We start from the raw sequence: 17,868 nt of genomic DNA, 5'->3' as shown, positions 1-17,868 counted from the left end.
GGCTGGCTCAGTGTTTGCTGCCTCCTGCTGCAGCCCAGACACTGCAGCGTTACAGCCCCTAGGACTTTCCAAGCTGGTGGCTCAGCCAGCGTCACATAGGTCTCCCCAACAGGGGGAGGGGCTGAGCCTGCACCCCCGCTTCCCCCCCACACGCGGGCAGCCCTCTCACCCTGCATGATGTCCTTCATGACCGACTGCAGCACAACCTCCTCGTACGTGTTCTCCACCAGGATGAATTTGTCAAAGTCCTCGAAGATCAGTTCCTGGAACTTGGGTAACTCCTGCCAGAAGGAGAAAGTGGCTTTCATGCAGCGGGCAGAGAACCCGCAGCTGCCTACCTGCCTTGGGGATTCCAGCTATGACATGCCTTTGAGAGGCAGGGCGCTACTCTTCCCACGGGGCCTGGGCACTACAGCCATGCGTACCACCTGCTGTGGGCCACCTATCCAGGGGAGTTACACACCGAGCAGGCTCAGGAGTGTCACCACCAGGACATTACCAAGAGTGCCTCTGACTAAGTCTTTGGCCATTCACTGGGCCCGATTTCTCAAGTGCACCAAGGTCATTCTGCACCACTGGCCACGCCAAGCACCAGGATCTTACCTCAAGGCTCCCTAACACTGCTGGAGGGGTGTGAAGGGGCACGGGTATAAATGAGGAGGCTCACACTCTAGAGCTGTGGGCCGGGATGGCGTCCCATTCATGGTGACGCAGGCACAGAGCCTGCAGACCCAGCGAGGCAAAAGGTGCCACCTTTGGGCTCTTACCCCTTTGCAGGTGGGTGCCAGCTTCTTCAGCAGGAAGGGGATGGTGATCTGGAGCAGGGCTTCCCTGAAGAACTTCTTCCGCACGGTGCTGCTGTCGTAGTCGTACTTCTGCGGGATGAGGGGGAGAGGGAGACAAAGCTGGTTAACAAGCCCCCAGCTTGTCACAGGAGGGGAGCGGGCAACTTGCAGCTCTCCTGCCATTTTACCTCACAACCCTTTCCACAGGGGACTGACACAAGCACTTTCTGGTCCCAAAGTAGCCCCCCCACACCCAGGCACAGGCGGCAGCATGGTCTGGGGACCGGGCACCAGATGTACCCCCAGCCCCCAGGCACAGGCGGCAGCATGGTCTGGGGACCGGGCACCAGATGTACCCCCAGCCCCCAGGCACAGGTGGCAGCATGGTCTGGGGACCGGGCACCAGATGTACCCCCAGCCCCCAGGCACAGGCGGCAGCATGGTCTGGGGACCAGCACCGGACAGATTCTGATGACTCGCGCTCTATTCCTGGCACTGATCTGCTATGGGCAAGTTGCCCCTGTCAATTGGGAGTGTGAGCTCTTCAGGGGCAGGTGGGCTGGTTACTAGGTTACGCCCAGCATGGTGGGGTCCCTGGTCTGCACCAGAGCCTAGGAACGAGCGAGATACCTGCTGACGTATCACTTGGCCGCAGAAAGTCCCAACTGCCCAGTACCATTCTACACTGAGTCTCAGTCCTGCCTTCCCCGCCCCTGGCAGCACAGAGCACACCCCTGTCTAGCATCCCCAGGTCTTATGGTACAGCCCAGGCACGTGACAAGGCCAAGCACCTTCGCGCTCCAGCTGAGCTGGGGGCGCACAGCTGCTCTGCAGGCTGCCTCACCTTGAGCACCCGCTCGAGGATCCGCTGGATTGACTTGCACAGCTCCTCCTTGCCCAGCATCTTCCCCAGCTCCTGGTGGAGGAGCGTCCCGAACGTGTGAACGGCATCGTCCATTTGCTGCAACGAGAAACACTCCCAGATGATGTCCCAAGTGGTGGCCAAGAGTCCAGGGCACCTTAGGCTGGCTGCTTCAGGACACCCATGAAGGGCTGAGCGGAGCAGGTATGGCCCCGCCCCACGGAGATGGGTCCCAGGTGCACCTCTTCTATGCCTCAACCTGCCCCAGGTTGATGAACAGCGCCAAGTTAATCTACATAAAGATGTTTTCTTTCCCACCACTAGAGGGCACTAGCAGCACGTTCCCAGAACACAGGGCTGCAGTGGTGCCTGGGACGCAAACTCCTCCTCCCCGTTAGGTCGGTCTCAGGGTCCCACATCAGCCGTGCCAGGCAGCGTGGGATGCGTCTGACGAAGCAGGTCTGTGCCCACGAAAGCTGATGCCTCAATAAATCTGTTTGTCTTCAAGGTGCCACAGGACTTCTCGTTGTTTGTGCTGTCTGAGATGGACGCGATAGGGGAGGGGGGCTGCTACAGTCATGGACCATCTCCCAGTTCTCCGCCGGTGCCAGAAGACCGGGTGAAATCTTCCACCGGCTCACAGGCGGCTGAGGCTGGCTGCCTTCGCCCTCTCCCACCACCGCCGCATTTAGACCACTGCAGTGGGAGACTGCTCAGAGTAAGGGGTAAAAGAGCACTGGATCTGCACAGCCAGGGCCTGGCCACCCACCCTGACACCAGCGCAGCAGCGTCGGACGCAGACAAGGTCCCTCCATCGCCAGGAAGTTGCTCAGACACAGACGTTCCCTCCCAGTGGGACACCGAATTCTCCATGGGGCCCAATGCACACTCGCGCCACGTGGGGTCAATCGTTTACAAGGAACACAGGCACCAGCCAGGCTGCACGTGTGCCAGGATGCAGGCAGCACTGCAGGCAGTGTGGCACTGGGGGTAAAATGAAGGGGTTGCACCAGTGATGGTCCCACCCTCAGGGCTTTGCCATGTTCACATGCAGCCCATCTGTTAGCTTAACAACGTGGCTCTTTCAGATGAAGTGGTGGGCGCAGACCGAAGCCCACCACACTCCAGTAGGGGGCACCCACGCAGCTCGACACTCCTGTCCAGCCCCACAACCACGGAAGGACGCTGGGAGGCAGGTTCGAAGAGGGACTGACTTCCTAGTCAGGGCAACCCACCCAAACCCCTGCCCCACAGACCCTGGTGAAGAGGCCAGGACTGGCTCCCCTCTGGGCAGCGCGCGTGAGGGCTGGTCACCACCTTACTTTGGCTATTAACACCCTACCTGCCTCATGAGGATCTGGGCTCTCTGCTTGAACACGGAGGCGCTGGAGACATCAAATCTCTGCTGAAGTCCCTCCAGCTTCAGCTGGTCCATCTTCTCGTAGCAGGACTGCATCTTGACAGGGTGGAAGGCCAGCTGGGACAGCTTCTCCATGTACTGAGGAGCAAGGAGACAAATCATTGGCTGTACCAAGAGCCCCCAGGCAGCGTTCTTGCTAATATTTTGCATCTGTGGGCAGAATAAATTTTGTTATGTGCACCGAGGCATGTGTGGTTGTGCACCACCGGCAGAAACACACACTGCCCACTGTGGGTGGCTGTGGGCGCTCTGCCAATCTCTGCTGGGTGGCTGCACAGCGCTCATCCCACAGCGAACACCACCCCCAGGCCTGCTGCGGCGTGGCATGAGACCAGACACAGGGGCAGAGGACATGGAGCCCAGAAATCAGAATCCTTCCTCAACTACTTCCTTGCAATCTGGGTCACAAAGAGCCTTCCCCAGTGCCCTTGTGTCCCTGCACCTCCAGGCTGCACACAGACGTCAGCGAGCCTGGTGCTAGGGGATCACCTGCCTCAGGTCACAGAATCAAGGCCAAGCACTCAAGTCTTGGGCAGAGTGAGAGGCAGGCAGATGAGCATCTGGGGCTGTTCTGGCTGGATACAGAGGGACCCAGCTGCATACTGGGTGACCCCACATTTCCATATTCAGGTGAAGTTGGATGCTCTGGATTTTGTTAGACTGACTAGTGCCCCGGGCACGGGAAGAGAGCGAGGAATTCAGTTCCCACCTGAAGTGGATCGATCATTCCAACTTCTGCCAGAAGACCAAAGGGATCTATGGACACAACCTGCGGCCTGTGGCTGCCAGCTAAGAGGGGAGCATAGGCCTTCCAGCTCAGAAGTGAGCAGACTGGGGGGTGGCCACAGGTCTGGTCTCATCATTCAGCTCCAGCCTTACTCAGGACAGCTGGGTGAGGAAGCTGCACCCCCTCCACGGCTGGGCTTTCCCTGGGCCCCTACAAGGCTGACAGTCCCTTGGAATTCAAGCCATTCACACAGCGCACTGCTTTCCATCGATGGGGGCCACCTGCAGCAGCTACACAGCCCCTTCCCCTGGCTCCGCAGCCCATCCTGCTGGGCCAGCACCCTGGAACCTGTGGAGCCTCTTCCCAGGGCCTTACCTCTCCCAAGTTCTCCATCCCGCTCTCGTTGATTATGTTCATGTTCATGTCGGTGACCTCCTTGAAGAACACTTCCCGGACCTCGGCAAAACCCTGGCTGGTGGGGGTCATCAGCGCCTCCAGGATGGAAGGGATATAGGGCTGCACGTGGTTCCGGACACAGACCTCCGCTTTGGGGAGTACAAAGGCTGGGCAGGGAAGAGACAGCTGTACAATGAACTCTGCCTACCTCTGCTGCTCAGCTTTGGAGCACCTGGAAACCCAGCATGGTGCTCCAGCTCCTGGACAACACCCCAGAAGGACAGGAGTCGCTCTGCTCTGCCCGTCCAGGTGGAGGCCAAAGGGCCGGGGTGGAGCGGAGTAAATTTATAAATGGGATGACAGAGTTGCCTGCCACAGCAGGGGACCAGACTAGAAGACCCAGGAAGTCTCTTCCCACGCCACATCAGATCAGCATGGAGTCACGGCCCCTCTGTCTGCTACACTAGGCAGCGCTCAAAGGGCAGTCCTCTAAGACAGACGTGTGGAGGTGCAGACAGTGCTACTGGCAATTCAGTAGCGTTAGTTCTGACCCCATTCTCGGCTCTCGTGTGACCTCCCGACATTACGGGACTTTCTACAAACAGAAGAGCTTGTCTCAGAGCTCCGGCCCAATCCTCGGCTGAGTAGCCATGTTCCGCTGCCCTCCGGCCCGGCCCTGCACTGCCATGGGCGCGAGGTGTGCTCTGCTGCCTGCCCACCACTGCTGTGTGCCGGCAGAAGGCACGTTCCACCTACAGTGCCGTGCCCTCCATTTGTAACACCCGGCACCCTTTGGGAGCAAAGGGGCTACGTGTGGTCACCACCTCTGACAGAGGGAAATAAGGGACACCACTTTGTTTGAAGGGAGGTTCTAGGGAAACACCATTTCCCTGAGTCTACCATGTATTCCCCCCACGTGTACATTTCTATTGCTCTGAGATACACGATGCAATTCGCATAAACCTGTTTCATACTTACTGGTTTCAATACGCTTTGCTGTATTTAAGGGATGGGTGATCCCCCTTAGAGATGAACCAAAGCAATATGGGAAGGTGCCTGAAAACAAGGGGAGGGGGCTCGCCCTAGCATGCCGTGAACTAGAGGACCTCTCCAACACTTGAGTTCTTAGCATTGGGGCCAGTTTTCGCGCTCCCAGCCCGAGAAAAGCGCTGCAGTTCTGAACGTCGGGATCTTTGGCTAATCCGACTCAATTGCTGGCTGTAGACGTTCAGGCTCAGAAAACCCTACTGCTCCTCAGGCACCATACCCCAAGCCTGAATGTCTACACGACTATTTGTAGTGCTGTGGCATGAGCCCTAGTCTGCAGATCTGGGCTCTGACATGCAATGCATACCATGGATGTACTGGTTTTTTGCTGTGCAAACAGCCGCCAAGGGGCAGTATATTTCCTACCTCGGATTTTGCTTGCTAAGTGTTCCTTTGACGTGATGATCTGGTCCATGTCCGTGCGGATGGTGCTCTCCATTCTGGGACGCTCCAGCGTGCATTTGGTCACCATGTCATCATAATGCGTCTTTATCTGGTCATAGACGAGCCTGTAGACAGCATCCGAGATCTAGAAGTAAAGAGAAACAGCATCTTCAGTATCCTGATCTCAAGGGGCGTTGCTGCCATCTGACCTCACTGAGCCTGGGACACTTCCCAATCTCATTCTGCAACCCCTGGGACTGAATGCTCCCCAACCATGGACCTGTAGAAATGCCTGACAATACATGGAACTGCGTCTGCAGATGCAATTAGATCACTTAACAAGGATCTGCCTGTCAGGTCTCGTCTGAACACAATGGCAGGTTAATACATCGTCTCATTCACTTCTTCCTTGCATCAGCAAGACTCCAAACCAGCTCTTCGTTTATTCCACTGACCCATCTGTTTCTCTGTTTAAAAACTGCTGACGTGAAATATTTGTCTCTTTTCTGCTGTAGGCTTGTGATAGTTTATTCTGGCTCTGCTCCGGCACTGGAATCCAGGCAGACACCTGCTGTACACCATTGCACTCGAGCGGTGGGACTATCTCACGATCCCTGCCGGCAGCTCTCAGTGCGGGAGCAATCTAGGACTGTAGCTCAAGGTTCACGTACCTTGGGTTGCTTTATAAATATATATTTTTGACTCCACAGTGTTACTCTACAGACAAGTTATTTATTATTGTGCTTGGAGGTGTCTTCTGCCTGGAATTTTGTCATGCTGCTATTTTGTGCCTCTGGTCACGAAGAATCTTAGAAACGTTGGCCTGGAAGGGACTTAGAGAGGCCATCAAGTCCAACTCCCTGCACTGAAGCAGGACATGGCCCACTAACACCCTCCCTGACAAGTGTGTTCATCCAGCCTGTCCTTAACAACCTCCAGTGACAGGGATTCCACAACCTACCCTGAAAGCTTGTTCCAGAGCTGAACTGTCCTCACAGGTACACAGGCTCAGACAGGGAGCGATGTTAGTCTGTAGCTTCACAAAAAAACCCCACAAGAACAAAACCAAAACCAAGCAGTCCTGTAGCACCTTAAAGACGACCAATTATACCGATCTTCAGCTGATAAAGTAGGTCTTGCCCATGAAAGCTCATTACCTAATAAATAAAATTGTTAGTCTTTAAGAGGTTACTGGGTTAGGGTGGGTTTGCTTAGGTGGGTTTTGCTGTGTCCGTACAGGAAGAAAGCTCTCCCTAACATCTCATCTAAAATCGCTCTTGCTGCAGATTAATCCCATTATTTCTTGTCCTGCCGTCTGTGGAAAAGGAGACGTGATCCTTGTCCTTTTCACAGAGCCCTTAACAAATTTGAAGGCTCATCTCCACCCTGGTCTTCTTTTCTGAAGACCAAACATGCCCAGGTTTGTTTTTACTCTTCACAGGTTGAGGTTTTTGAAGCCTCCAGTCATTTCTGTTGGTCTCCTCTGGACTCTCCAACATGTCCTCAGCTTCCCTGAAGTGCAGCACCCAGAGCTGGACGTGGTGCTGCTGAGGTCGAGCAGAATGGGACATTTATCTCCATCAGGAGGACATACTCAGCACTTCCTGGAAGTTAGGCCCCTTCTACAGTTGTGCACCCCAAATTGCTCATTTTGGGCAAGTCATGAGGGCCAAACTTCATACCAGCTGTTTGTAGTGGAGGCAGATTTGAACGTAGGCCTCCTGTGTACCACACCAACACCTTAATAAGCAAGGCCACCCCTCTTCCCTTGGAGCTGCCTCATCCTCCAGCCCTTTCACAGGAGCAGGACAAGCCCCATCTCCAACCTGAATTATTAAAATTAAGTAAGAACCCAATTTGCTCATCAGCATTTGCGCTGGCAATTTGCAGGCTTCAGCGTGGCCCCAGAGACTGACTGTTTCCCATCCCCCTCCTGCATTAGCCCAGGGCTGCAGTGTCAGGGTGGCGAAGGCTAAGGGGCACTGTTTCTCAGTTTAAAGGAGGTTTCAAGGGGAATTTTGTAGCATGTCTCATGGAAACAGGGCTACTGTTCTAAAAGGTTTTATAACAAGCTTGCTTTTGTAAAACCACACGTTCAGGCCAGATTTAGCCTGAATTGGTCTAAAAATGGTTTGCTAAATATAGCTGGGACGAGCCACACGGCTGGTTGAGCTGTGGGTTGGTGTTTGCTGGGTGTCCTTCCCTCCCCAGAAGGAACAGCCAGCCCCACAGAATCCGCATGTCATGGATGAGCACGCAAGCAACATAAGGTAAGTGGGAGCTTGAGAAATAGGCTGTTTACACCTATAACAGGGAGCTTGATAAAATCAGCAGCCAAGAATACAGACAGCTGGTCTTCCTGCCCCAGGGAGGAGGGGGTGGATGGGGGGAGGTGACCGACTCAAACCAGCCAGCAGGAAACAGAGTCAAGTCACCACACCCAAGGCACAGGGCTCATTCCAAAAGTGTCACAATCCAATCCTGGGTTCCCCAGCAGCCAGCACGAATTTCTGGGTAGAGTCAGCCCTAGAGGAACAGGGTGGTAGCCCTGCTAGGCTGTTTCAGCAAAAACAAGGGGTTCTGGTGTTTGCCTCAGAGACCAGCACACTTACTTGGGCAAAAGCTTTCAGGGGCTGGAATTCACTTGGCCAGAGGCATTTGATGAAGTAGGGCCCAGGCCACCAAAGCTTATGGCCAAATAAACGAGTTAGTCTCTGAGGTGCCACAGGACTCCTTGTTGTCCACACAGCCAGTGACAGGCTCTTTGTTATCCACACAGCACCACAGCACAAGCCTCACACTGTCCTTGTAGGACCCTGGCCTATTACCACTACTCCCCCCACCCACCCCGCTCCCCTCACCTGTATCCAGAGTCTCTGCCTCTCCTGGGCCTTGCCCTTCAGCTTGGGGGCAATCATGTTTTTCAGTTCTGGGACCAGTTCCTCCATCACCAGATTGCACAAGATCTAGAGGAGCAGAAGGAAGAAGCTGTTAGTGACTAGCTCTTACATGCCTGTTAGTGGTCCTTCCACCGGCTGGGCTCTCCGCTCTCCCGACATCTCCCCCTTCTTCCTCACACACTCCCCTTTCTTCTGCAGAACCATCACACCCCTGGCCAGGAGTTGTCTCCTTCGCCACCCCCATTGCATGCTGCTCTGACACCCGCCCCGTGCACCTTACACTTCCATTCAAGGCTGTGGTACTTGTGGACCCCCAGCCCAGCAGGGTTCTATGCGCGGCCAACGAGTCCTTTTGCTCACTGTTGCCCTGGGCAGGGTTGCCAGACTCCGGCTGGTTTCTGTGCATGTAGTTTTCTTACCCCCCTCCTGGCTCTATGAAAATGACATGCCCTTAAAGCACAGGCCTGGGCAGTGAGGGATGTGCTAACGGCACACAACATGGATCGAAGAGCTGCTCCAGTCCAATCGACATGCCCCACACGTTCTAGGTATGCAAGTGCAGTTAGCAACACTACCCTAGCCCAGGAGACCATCTTGGCCCCCACAATCTTGCAGCCCACGGAGATGAAGGAGGGGCACTCATACCTCCCTGTCGCTAACCTAGGTTGCCTCTCATTGATCTAGATCAAAGCCCACCATGAGGTCTCCTGGCATGAACCAGTCCCTCCCGGGCACACACGAACGGCCTCCCTCCAGCGGTTCTGAGGCGCGGTAGCTCTGAGGTCGCTCAGGGAAGCCAGCACTCCCCACAGCTCGTTTTCTAGTGAAACGAGACTTCTGTGCCACCAATCTTTTTCTGAGGCCTTAGTGGCAGCTGGGCCATTTGCCCCAACGGAGCACCAGGGACGGGTTCTGGAAGAGACGTGCAATGAGGAAGCAGCTCAAGGGTCTTTTGTGGCCCAGGAAGGACACGCTGCGCTGCTGAAGTGAGAGCTTAGCGTGAGACACCAGGCATTGTTCCACCATCCCAGGGAGGCAGCCGGTCTGCTGAGCAGGCCTCACTGGAAGTATCGGCTGACGGTTCCACCCGCAAGGACGGAGCCAGTTTCCCGTGGCAGGGGCCGGCTGTGGTGGTGAGCTCATGAAGGATGTGGGCACAAGAAGCTAAGAACCAAACGCAGCGAGCACCGAGGGAAGTGCTCCAGCTCACGGCACCTGTCCCCAGTGAATGCGAGTCAGGGCGCAGGCTAGCCTGACCTTGGTGGCCACAGCAGCCATTAAACATGCATGTCCCTTAGCCCCGCCGCCTCGGTTCCACTGCAGTACCTCCCAGCGAGTCCAGCCCCACTGCACTTGGGGTAGGCCCCCCCCAGAATCAGTGACAGTCCCCGCTAGGCTGAGGCCCCTCCAGCCTCCCTGCCTCCTCTGCCCGGTTCCTCACCGTTCAGTCTCCTGCTCTCTTGGCCACCTTCCGCCCAGCTGGTTCCAAAACCCAAGAGTCAACCCGCCCATCCCCTGCCCCCCGGTGCAGTGGAGGCCTCAGAACTGCTCACGTGTGGGATTTCAGCACTCCGCCCAATGGCTGCTTTCAACCTGCCAAGGGCATCACATTCCAATGGCTCCTGCAAGGCAGTAAAGCCACGTCCTTGACACCTGAGCTACGGTTTTGCCATCCCACATTCTAGTGCGTTGCACCCCACCCCGTCCCCCAGAGGACTCTAGCCCCCTCCGCCCGCACCCCCGGGGGGATGCCACCAGACCTCCTGGGAGGGTGGGGAGCCCGGAGAGGAGATTTCCCCTCACATTAACCCTGGCTCTCCCGGAGCTGTAACCCCAGTGCTGGGATCCCTGCAGAGCAGCCTGACCCGGCGGAATGCCCTGGGAGGGGTGCGTGTTAGAAATGGCTTTCACCAAGGCACCTGCCTCTTTCTCAGTCGCCTAGCACAGGCCAGCCCGGGGGGTACCTACTTGCTAGGCGACAGAGAGGGAGAGGGGGATGCAGGAGCATTCAGGGTGCCAATCACAGCCTTAGCTCGCCTGCCTCAAGTTTGCCCTCCGTGCCAGCCCTAGCCCAGGGGATGGTCAAAGGTAGGTCTTCACCATGCATCTGATGCAGCACCTGAGCTGGGTACGGTAAGGGCATACATGGTAAACTCCCCCATCAGGATAACAGCCTCACTGGGCATCGCGCGCTCTTCCTAGGCACGGCTGGGAGATCATGGTTTAAAAGGTAGCTAAAGCCTCCAGGCATTTCCTCCCTTTGGGGGTTCCTGGTACCCCAAAATGCAGCCCTCTTTGCGGGGCAGGGCACGTGAGGGTATTCAGGGTCCTCCCGGAGCTCCCCAGCCAGCGGACACCTTGCCACGGCAGCTCTCTAGTGAAATTCCTTCGTCCCTCCCATCTCTGCAAGAGGGCACTGCCCAGCTCTCAGCCCAGCAGGGAGAAAGGGAGGTCAGGGTGCAGCGTTGCCCGCCCACCATGCTGCCGGACCAGGCAGAGGGGGAGAAGGGACGAGTGTTGGAAGCTGGAGTAAGACCCGCTCAGCAGTGGCACTCAGCTGCTACTTACACAGCGTGCTTGTGCCATGCCCCTGCCAGGCCAAAAGGTTTGTCCGCTAGTGGGGGACATTGGATGGGACAAGCCCGGTAATTCCGCCAAGCCCCCGGCTTTGGAGCCTCTAACCACCGCACGGAGACCTGCTCAATTCCCTGTAGTCCCCCGCTAGGGGTAATCCCAATGAATCCATGCAGGAGGCTGGTTCCGAGGTGCCGAACCATCCCCGTTCTGGCTGGGGGCCTTGTGGGTCACTCCAACCTCACAGCTCCAGGCAGGGAACAACTCTCGCCCTCACCTGGACCTCGTTGCCACAAAGCATGTCCCAGGTGCCGTACTGCTCCTTCGACTGCCGGTACATGCGCACGGCGTCCGTAAAGGCGGGGGCCTCCAGCTTGGAGTCCTCTGGGATCCCTGAGGGAGAGAGAGAGGTTAGTCACACTTGGAGGCGGCAGAGAGGAAACCACAGCTGATTGCCCTGCGATGAGCTCACGGCTTCTGTTACGCGTTTCCCCTTCACAGTAGTTCCACATTCTCGGCCCCTGCCGCGACTCACAGGGACGAGGACTGCTGCCGTGTCGGGGGGCTCACAGCCAGCCATCTGAGGGCACCCCAGAGTGACTGCTGCTTCTGCAGGCTGGGTCTGCCCTGGTGAGAGCTCTCCCCTCCAGCCACGAATCCAAAGCTCCTTCAGAGACAAAAAGTGCCATTTAAAGCTAATCGAGATGGGCCTGGTCCCAAATGCTCCTGTGCCTGGGGATGTAGCTGAGCTGGGTCTAAGTGTGGCTGCTCCCCATACTGCCTCTGAGTGGCAGGAGAAGAGGCACAGGGCTAGAACACAGGCAACACCACTGCCGTGTGGCAGGAGGGCGGTGGGGAGGCAGAAGGAGCATGGATATCCGCGGAAAGATTTCCTAGAGGTACGACTTCCTAACCACCCAGCTAGATGCAGCCAGCCCCAGGAGAGCTGTCCCCTGGCTCCCAGGCAGATGCACACCTGGAGCCCAGGGACACGCAAGCCACAGGAAGTGAGGGCTGAAGGAAATCACCAGTTGTGGGGAGGCAGGCAAGGAAAGGAGAAAGTGGTTTAAAAAAAAAAAAAGCATGAGGTGTGGATGAGTCACAGGCAACCTGCAGTCCCCAGCCAAACCCAGCACTGGGAGGCGGGGACCCAAACGCTTGCTAGTGCGGCCTGAGATGTCATGGCCATGATTCACAGCAGCACAGACCACACGTAAACCACAGGAAGGGAAGACAACTAGATGCTATGGGGTGGGGCTGGGTCCAGCTTTTTGCATGACCCGCCCCCTGCCCGGAAGCCACCAGCCCCACCTGCAGGAGTTGTTCAGGCAGGGACTGGTCTGCAAACAGTTGGGAGGTTCACCTGGGTGAGGAGGAGTTAACGAGCTTGAGAGATACCAGGCAGGGGGCAGAGAGTTCTGGGAACTAGTTTGCATAACTCATTGCAACACCCAGACGCACAGGAGGAGGAGGAGGAGGGGGCATGAAGTTTTCCAGAGCACCAAGCCACGGAGCTGTGGAATGTGAGAGACAGGAGGGGGTGCGGGCACATGCTGGTCTAGCCGGCTGCTGATTGACCATTCCATGCCTAGCACAGGGTCCCATTAACCCTCCCCTGCCCCCAGAGCTCTGGGATCTGCAGCCTGGACCACAAATGCCAGGCAAAGGCAAACAGGGCTGGCGGGGGAGAGTTCACCTCTGGGTAGCAAAGAAGCCAGATGACTGATGCATCAGACTGCGTGCGCTTCCCTTCTGGCTGACTGGGACAGCAGGAGAATGAACACAGCGTGTGACTGGGACTCCATCTGGCTCTCTGCAGTCCCCTGCCAGGCAGAGCTGAGCCTCTAAATGCTGCAGCTGGCTCGGTCTGGGGAACCCTTGAGATGCAGTTTCCTTCCCTCTCTGCCCCCCGGCATCGCGTGCAAGTTAGAGATGCCCAGGTGTGGAACTGGGGCAGGTAGTAGGACCCTCAAGACACCTGAAACTGCTGCTAGGGAAATGGAGAAGAGGATAAAACGATCCTGCATAGATACAAGGAAGCCACAACTCAAAGCCACTTTGTGGCTGTCTGCCCACCAGGCTCCCACAGCTGGGGAAAGCCCAGGAAACTGACCAGCCCTGGTGGGCTGGTCAGTTTCCCGGTTCCTGCAAGCCAAGGGCAGCAGTAAGGCAGAGAATGGGGTTATACAGGTCCTGTCTGGCCTTAAATCTTCTAGGCACATTTCAATCCAATTACCTTGAAATTCCCGCCATTTTTTTGTGTGTGTGTGTGTGTGTGTGTGTGTGTGTGTGTGTGTGTGTGTGTGTGTGTGTGTGTGTGTGTGTGTGTGTGTGTGTGTGAGAGAGAGAGAGAGAGAGAGAGAGAGAGAGAGAGAGAGAGAGAGAGAGAGAGATATTTCTTTGTGTGCATTTGGCCACTCACTGCATAGCATAGCACGAGCAGCAGTCTGACCAGGATCGGTATAGCCAGGGAGCCTGTGCGTCCAGAGGAGGGGTCTAAGTAGTGGCCTTAAAGCAGAATTTAATAATTTACCCCGAGTTATGCTGGGTAAAGAGTGCTTCCTGTTCATTGCATAGCTCCTGCCTCCAGGCAGGTCTTACTCCAGCTGCCTTTGGGAGCCTAGGGTGGAATAGCTTACTGAGGGACACCGGGGGTCGGGGGAGTAGCAAAGGAAGCCTGCCCAGTGCTCACCAAGGGCACCTCCTGACTCTCAGAGCTAGCGCAGAGCCCTACACTACCCTTTGCCACCTGGCACGTGCTGACATAGTGCCTCTGGGATTTGGTTGAGCCCCCAGAGGTCACAATGCCACATTCAAATTTATGCCAGAGGCTCATCACCGTGAGAGCGGAAAGGGACAGCCCAGCCAGTACTGAACGGCACTGCAGTGCAAACACCAGGTAGTAGCGTCGCTTGGTCAGGGGACCCTCCCAAACGGGGTCCTGGGGCAAACTGCGGGCAAGTAAACGTGGAATATGACGGACCCTTTCTGCCAGCCTGAGGTCTGTCAGTACTGACGAGCGCCAAAGAAGGTCTCAAAATCACGAGATTTTTGAAAGCTGCCTTGCCACAGATCGGGATAAAGGTTGAAGTCTCATAAATATTCAAATGAAAGAAATCCAGAAAAGCTCAGTCGGGATTCATCAGGTTTCTCTTCGACAATTTCTTTAAAAAAAAATAATCCGTCCTTTGGCCCCTTTCATATTCAGACTGTTCATGTTGCTGTAAATTATCTTCTATTTCTGAACAAAAAGCCATTTTGAAACAGAAAACTGTTTTTGTTTTTTTTTTGTCGTTTCAAAAACCTCAAGAGACTCCCTTCCATTTTTTCACTAGAGAAGGTCCACCAGAACCAGCCCTTTTCCTGAGGGGTCAGTCTCAACAAATCAGCCTTTTTTTGATGAAAACAGCTGCTCTACAGACGAGTTTGCCCGTAACGCCTCCCCACAGTCCAGCTGGCTCTTATTGCCGGCTGCTTCTCTGCAGAGGGCCAGTTTTGTTTCTCTCAGTACGACTGCCCAGACCACGGTGGACGAAATGATGAAAGGAAAGAAAATCCCCTCATTCTTACTAATAGGGAACGGTTCCTCTCTCATGAGCAGCTGCTAATTAGGGGGCTTGGTCTCTCTCCAGTTATGCTTTTGTGTCTGGTTGGCAAGTTTCTCTAAATCAAGGAAAAGTGGTATAAAAGCCAGAGCAAGGTCGGGATCATAGAATCATAAAATACTAGGACTGGAAGGGATCTCGAGAGGCCATTGAGTCCAGCTCCCTGCCCTCATGGCAGGACCAAGTACTGTCTAAACCATCCCTGATAGACATCTATCTAACCTGTTCTTAAATATCTCCAGCAATGGAGATTCCACAACCTCCCTTGGCAATTTATTCCACTGTTTGACCACCCTGACAGTTAGAAACCTTTTCCTAATGTCCAACCTAAACCTCCCTTGCTGCAGTTTAAGCCCGTTGCCTCTTGTTCTATCCTCAGAGGCCAAAAAGAACAAGTTTTCTCCCTTCTCCTTATGACACCCTTTTAGATACCTGAAAACTGCTATCATGTCTCCCCTCAATCTTCTCTTTTCCAAACTAAACAAGCCCAGTTCTTTCAGCCTTTCTTCATAGGTCACATTCTCTAGACCTTTAATCATTCTTGTTGCTCTTTTCTGGACCCTCTCTAATTTCTCCACATCCTTCTTGAACTGCGGGGCCCAGAACTGGACGCTATACTCCAGCTGAGGCCTAACCAGTGCAGAGTAGAGCGGGAGAATGACTTCTCGTGTCTGGTTCACAACACACCTGTTAATGCATCCCAGAATCACGTTTGCTTTTTTTTGCAACAGCATCACACTGTTCATTCATATTTAACTTGTGGTCCACTATAACCCCTAGATCCCTTTCTGCTGTACTCATTCCTAGACAGTCTCTCCTCATTCTGTATGTGTGACACTGATTGTTCCTTCCCAAGTGGAGCACTTTGCATTTGTCCTTATTAAACTTCATCCTGTTTACCTCAGACCATTTCTCCAATTTATCCAGATCATTTTGAATTCTGACCCTATCCTCCAAAGCAGTTGCAACCCCTCCCAGCTTGGTATCATTTGCAATGTGTGTGTGCATGAGGACCAAGGGATGTAACACCAGGTTCAAGTGCCTACAAATGCAGGTAAATTCAGAGTAGGTCCAAGGCCTTGAAATCCAAGCCTGGACCCAAAGTCTGCTGGTCCAAATGCCCGTGGTCCAGCACACAAGCTGACTAGCTCCGTTCATTGGCAATCTCAAAGCACTCTGAGGAACCCTGAGCCCGTCGTCTTTGAAGCAGTCCAGGTTGGTTGGCCTATTGTCCGCCTCAGCCACCACCCCAGTGCCATGCCCACTGGGGTTGGAAATTCTTCCTGGAGGGACTGGCACAGTAAGGTGGGGACAAGCCGTCAGAGCATCACAATTAACGAGCACCAATGCATCTGCCTAGCCAGCTAGCTCCTGAGTGGTTCTTTTCCCTTCCCCTCTGGCTCTAGGTGCAGATGCGCCACGGAAAAGGGAGAAGGCCTGTGTCAGTGAGGTGGGACATAGAGAACGGCACTAGATAGGAAAGCACATCGAAGGGAGCGTTTGTGTGACAGATGGCCTTAGCTTAAAGAGCTTCTGCACAGCACGTTTCAGCCTGGTCCCAGGAGGGAACATGGAGAGAGGGTGAGTCAGGCTCCTGACAGCCCAGGCCTGCGTGGAAACTCAGCTCTGCCTGGCAGGGGCCTGGCAGAACAGAAAGTGGGGCCAGGGATGGAAATCATAAAAGAGCAGCTCAGCCAAGAGGCAGAAGGAGGAGCCACTCTGTTTGCAGCAGGCAATCACAGGTAAGTGCAAGGGGCCGCCAGTGAGGGTTACCACGCTAAAGTCCAACCCACAACACCTTTGGGAAAAGCTGTTTGCTCAGCTAAGAGCATGGAAAGCTGACAGTGTTCTGAGTGGGGAGGTCTGGCAGATGGCAGACCCATGGCCCACAGGTGGAGGAACGTTTGGGGGGCAGGAAGTGGGGCAGCCCCACTCTGTTCCCAGTTCTGCTCCACCCCATCCCCACCTGTGGCCCCAGCTCCCAGACCCGCAGCTGGGCTGGTATCAACGGTCCACCCTGGCTGCAGGGCTGAGATGATGCCAATCCCTGTTTATGACTCAATGGCAGGGCTGTAAAACACTTCCAGGCTCGTGAAAGACACATGAGCTGTTACGGAAGCAGCTAATTCAATCACACAGTAGCTCTGATTCTCAGCTGGTCTTTCCAGTTCTCCCAGCCACTGATGGACCAACCCTCCAACCAGCTCCTCCCCCCGCCCCCCCAAGACCAAGGCCCAGCACTCTGCCAGAGCATGGAGCCAGCTGCAGGTGGGGAGGGGTGAAGGACATCCAAGTGGCTTTTTAAGACGGAGCTCTGAGAGTTTAATTGCCTCTTCAGGGTAGAAAATAGGGATTAAATCCCAACGAGCAGCTTGCCTCCCACCGGCGCTGTCCTAGCTGGTTCACACACAGTTGACTATTGAGAGCCCTGTGTATTGTAGTGTTTAAATCACAGACCACAACTAGAGCAGGCTGGCGATGGGGTTAGTGTCAGCCATGGGGCTCCTAACAGGCAGCCCTGCCAGCAGCCTCGCATGAGGCCTTTATGTCAGGTCGAGCCACAGGAGCAGGTTTCCAGTAGCCGGAGAGGCCACTCAATAGGAACCAGCCAGCTCAGAATCCCCGAGCAAGCTCTGGCACCCCTTTGTCCTCTGGCACAGCCTCCACAGCCCCATATGGGATGGTTCCAGGAAAGAACACAGAGCCAGCGGAGGCACCAAACCAGCTTGGGCTGCAGGTCAAGGACTTCAGAGTCAACCTACCACCACCCAGGCCCCCCGGTGCACGTCCGTCTTTCTCCTCCCGCACCTCAACCCTTCTGAGATTGGAAACTCCACAGAACGCAGGCCAGCAGGATTCTCCAGGGGATCTAGGCCCTTACCAGCTGGTCAGGTTCTGCAGAGAAGGAAGGAGCGTCTCCCTCTGCCCCGAGTCACCCAACAGATTCCTCACTATGCCAGTCCCTATCTGCACCTCACAGGTTTTGTTATCTCCTCAGAGCCTGGGAGCCAGACAATGGCTGGCCAAAGCAGTCCTGCTTTCTCTCCTCTGACTCATCCCCTCCACCGACCTTGAGGTCGCCTGGTAGGGCAAAGACTGCTTGTCTGGACAGCGAAGTGCAGAACTCCACGTGGTTCAGCTCCTTTCTGAGCATGGAACAGAGCTGGG

At 55.3% G+C, this 17,868-nt stretch overlaps 1 protein-coding gene across 1 annotated transcript in view; it reads right to left on the bottom strand.

The window, feature by feature from the left end:
• The window catches only part of NIBAN2 (niban apoptosis regulator 2), a 99,653-nt gene that overhangs the window by 5,456 nt on the left and 76,329 nt on the right, over positions 1-17,868 (bottom strand). The window contains exons 6-13 of the mRNA XM_075015371.1: positions 11,373-11,488; positions 8,483-8,587; positions 5,604-5,766; positions 4,170-4,357; positions 2,990-3,145; positions 1,630-1,746; positions 768-875; positions 170-281 (exon numbers count right to left, since the gene is read on the bottom strand). Of these exons, the coding sequence (XP_074871472.1) occupies positions 170-281; positions 768-875; positions 1,630-1,746; positions 2,990-3,145; positions 4,170-4,357; positions 5,604-5,766; positions 8,483-8,587; positions 11,373-11,488 (1,065 nt within the window). The remainder of the gene's footprint in view (positions 1-169; positions 282-767; positions 876-1,629; positions 1,747-2,989; positions 3,146-4,169; positions 4,358-5,603; positions 5,767-8,482; positions 8,588-11,372; positions 11,489-17,868) is intronic.

Source organism: Carettochelys insculpta, chromosome 21, assembly GCF_033958435.1.
Source record: "Carettochelys insculpta isolate YL-2023 chromosome 21, ASM3395843v1, whole genome shotgun sequence".
Classification (NCBI taxonomy): domain Eukaryota; kingdom Metazoa; phylum Chordata; order Testudines; family Carettochelyidae; genus Carettochelys; species Carettochelys insculpta.
Note: the sequence above shows the minus strand (reverse complement) of the source record. Positions and strands in the feature narration are given on the sequence as shown.